We start from the raw sequence: 3,976 nt of genomic DNA on the forward strand, positions 1-3,976 counted from the left end.
CCGGATCAACACAACTCTTTTTTTTTAAAACAACATTGGGTGGCCCAGATTTGATATAGTAATTTGATCCAAGGTCCATATTAATTTTTTTTCATTATCTATAATTAATTACTTAATATAAAATTTATTAAACAGTCACCGTCATGTGGCGACCCAAAAACATAAATCGTGGATGAAAACTGCAGTCTAAAATCACTGTCACCTGGCGAATTGGGTCTCACCGATGACCCATGCCCTTTTTAACGAAAGCTAAGAGGGTGGACCTGCTCTTAAGGTTTCTCAGAGTAGAGATAAGGAGAACCCGATGGACGTGAGCCAATTCGACGGAAGCGCCGCCTTCCACGGCGGTGGCTTCATGCCCCCCGCCGCCAACCCAACCCCCGATTACTCTTTTTTTAAGGTAATCCACTCGAGGCTCTCAATGGACCAATTGGGGCTTTCTACCACTCACTCTCACCTTGTGATTTGAATCGCTTAGCGATTTGGTTGCTGATTTGCTAGATTGAAATTAAGCCTTTTCATGATTCCTTTCGCAGAATCGTGACGCCCAAACACATACACTGCTTCCGGTAACCCTGAAGCAGTTCAGCGACGCGATTGCCGGCGAAAATGGTAAAATGGAGTTCTCCATCGACGGCGTCGTTGTCTCCACCGTGAGTTTAGTTTTTCTATCTTTTCGAAAAGCTTTTGGTTATGGCCTTTTTATGTGTCAAAAGGCTTCTGAATTTGTTGTTTTTGTTTATTAGGTTAAGCTTGTGGGAATCGTGCACGAGTTTGTCGAAAAATTAACAGATGCTACTTTCATTCTTGATGATGGGACCGGACGGGTCGAATGCAACAGATGGTGAGAGAGTTTGTCATACTCTTCTCTGTTGCTGTGGTGGATTTCGCTATTCTCTATGTTTATAATGGACTTGTTCTTCTGTTTGTTGTATGTGTGTAGGTCTAATGAGCAAGTAGACACTGCCGAAATTGAAGCAATCTCGTATGTTTAGGGCATAGGGATTTATTTTAGCAATTGCATTTCTTCCATTTTTTATGAGATGTGTTGCAGGACATTTTTAATTTAACGTGTCATCTCCGTGTCTCATGTTAGGAACGGAATGTATGTTCGGGTTCATGGGCGCTTGAGAACCTTTCAGGGGCAGAAGACCATAAATGTCTTCTCTGTTAGGTAATTTCAATTCTCTTCATGCTTCAGAGGAATAATATTCTATTTCTGTCACAGCTTTAAGGTAATGTGATAGTAAGTTCTTATTGTTAGCGTTTTCTTTGCTTTTGTTAGTTGTCTTGTGTTGTTAGCATATAATTTCGTATGACTTCATGAATGTCGCTACTGTTGATTGTTTATGTGCTAATTGAGAGAGATTATAAACTCGAGTATTGTTCACGGCATTTGTAACAGTTAAAATTTTAAGGAACATAGTCTGTCGAGCCTTAGATGTAAGGAGTCAAGATTCCAGGTTATTAAGATTCCACATGTCCAGAATAAGATAGTTTAGTTATTCCGATTACTTTACTCATGAGCTGGGATTTTGTTTCTAGAAGACACTCAAATGTTGAACAGGTTTTCTATGCTGTTGGCATTTTTGGAAAGGCTCAAATTGGAATACTCTAAGTTGGATATGCTAAGATGGAAGCTGGAGTCTTTTGTAACTTTGTCTTGTCAAATATTTTTATAGATTTATGATTGCTGATGATTCTGATTCATTTTCTTGTCTGCAAGTTTTATGTGGAATACCTAGGTGCCACTTAAGAGTGAGACTTTAGGGTGGTAAACTGTTTTGTGGAAGGGATAACAACTAAGATATGCTTCTACAAAGAAGGTTGATTTCTCCTCATTGGTGTGTCATGTTGAGCTTGCAGGGAGTGTAGAACTGATTTCTGTCCGATGTGAAATCTAAGATCACAGTCAGTTTTTTTGATAGGCTTTAGAAAGTGAAGCCTTTCTTATATTTGGCTTGACTGCAAGGCTGCCAAAATCTAAAATTACAGTCACTTGGGTGTTTTGTAGCTTAAATATGTGTATTAGGTATAGCTTTGAGGATTTGCTGTTCTTTTTTTTTCTTAGTTGTAGACCTCTTGTCCAGTTGTATTTCTTCATTCATTGCAGTCACTCATTTCGTTTTTTTTTTTTCGTAAAGGAAATGAAATCTATCAAAGTTCACGTGTATCGGTTAGTAATTTATGAAATGGAGCTTCAAAGGAGGTGATGATGTTTCTTGTACTGTTAATGTGCATGGTTGTAGTTGGGTTAATTAAATCTTGTTAGGGTTTTTTTTTTTTTTTTTTTTTCTTTCTGATTGGAAGGCTGTACACTGGCTGGAATTTGAACTCTACCCTGTAATCCTATATTGATCTTATTACCTTCCAAAAAAAAAAAAACCCTTGCAATGTGATAATCAATTTATTTGTTTTGTTCCTCTGCAAGTACAATTGTATTTTCCCAGGTATTGTGTATGACATTAAAGGTAACAACAAATTTCTTATGCCAAATAACTTTTGCTTTCAGAAATATGAACTGTATGGAGCAGTTGATTTTACTTATGGAAAGAAGATACTTTCAATTTGCGAGAATACTATGTAACTAGTGTCCCAAAGTGCTATTTAGTAATGATACCACATGCCATTTACCACTACAACAGCACTAGTTTACTAGCTTTGGTTGTTATATTTTGACTCATTAGGTCGATCCAATTGTTTGTCCTTAGTGATAATTGGATTACCATTGGATGACTTCCTGCAGTCCAGTTCAGTGACCAAACCACAATATCTGGTATAATTTATTTTGACGTTTCACCATTGATGAAGCTGGTGTAATTTTCAGGCCAGTGGATGACTATAATGAGATTGCAAGTCACTTTATCGAGTGTATATACGTCCATTTATGCAACAGCAAGTTACCGGTATTTGTCTAACTACTCAGAATATGATTCTGTCTTGTTTCCACACACAAGATACATTGATGTGGAACATTATGCTCTGTTTGTTTATATGTATATATTTCTTATTATTTTTATGGTCTGGCTATGTACTTGTGATGACAGAAACCACAGGTTGGTGTGGGTCTCGCAACTCAGTCATATATGACAAATCCACAAAATCAGGTCCGATATTCCTTTAGAGACTTCAGTCTGTTGTATTTCTAATGTATTTGTTGTTTCCTTTACTGGTCCACTTCATTTTGCCACTTAGCAGGTTGGTGTTGGTGTCACAACACAGTCATATATGACAATTCCACCAAATCAGGTCAGTTATTTATCTAGAGACTTCAGTCTGTTATATTTCTAATGTATTTCTGGTTTCCTTTACTGGTCCACTTCATTTTGCCCCTCAGGTATTTGGACAATATAGGCATGATGGACAGAGGATCATTGCAGAAAGGGTCTTTCAAGTTTTAAACCATCCTCGATATCTGTAAGTACCCATGTCCTTCAAACATCATTTGTATGTATAAGAATACTTCTGTGAAATAGCAACTCGGTGTCAGTGTTCAGCTGACTGTTAATCTAGAATCTCAAGGTGTTGTCTTACTGCAAAACAGTCTCATTATCATGCGTAACATGGATTTGTTATTTATCTAATTGTTGAACACGAGACTATGGTCTTCTGACAGGGTGAAGAAAAGAGCCCCCGGATCAGATTGTATACTTCTTTATTCTCTATTATTCTATTAAACTAAGCGAGATGTTTGTTCTGTATGATTTTCCTCAAGAACCCATCATATGTTGATGATTGGTAAATCTGTAGTACTTGTAATAAGATCATATGTCAATTACACTTCCTTCCATGGTTTGGAGGTTGCGTAGACATTTGACAAGATTTTGGTAATATTTGTTCTCTGCTAAAAAAAGATGTTCATGTATCATTTATAGATAAATTAAATAACTAATGCGGTCTACTTCACACAGCAGCCTTCTGATTATACTTGATAGTTGACGCTAGGTCATTACCAGTGCAATAATATAATCCTCTG

At 37.1% G+C, this 3,976-nt stretch overlaps 1 protein-coding gene across 1 annotated transcript; it reads left to right on the forward strand.

Annotated features, from left to right (window-relative positions):
• Positions 1 to 147: 147 nt before the first annotated feature.
• On the forward strand, positions 148 to 3,871 carry LOC101301477 (replication protein A 32 kDa subunit B-like). The gene is made up of 10 exons (XM_004296388.1): positions 148 to 400; positions 537 to 653; positions 747 to 844; positions 944 to 985; positions 1,097 to 1,174; positions 2,828 to 2,906; positions 3,048 to 3,107; positions 3,199 to 3,249; positions 3,338 to 3,417; positions 3,617 to 3,871. The coding sequence occupies exons 1-10, from the start codon at positions 305 to 307 to the stop codon at positions 3,675 to 3,677; spliced, it is 762 nt and encodes a 253-aa protein (XP_004296436.1). The 5' UTR covers positions 148 to 304; the 3' UTR covers positions 3,678 to 3,871.
• The last annotated feature ends 105 nt before the right edge of the window (positions 3,872 to 3,976 follow it).

This window comes from Fragaria vesca, linkage group LG4, assembly GCF_000184155.1.
Source record: "Fragaria vesca subsp. vesca linkage group LG4, FraVesHawaii_1.0, whole genome shotgun sequence".
NCBI classification, from domain to species: domain Eukaryota; kingdom Viridiplantae; phylum Streptophyta; class Magnoliopsida; order Rosales; family Rosaceae; genus Fragaria; species Fragaria vesca.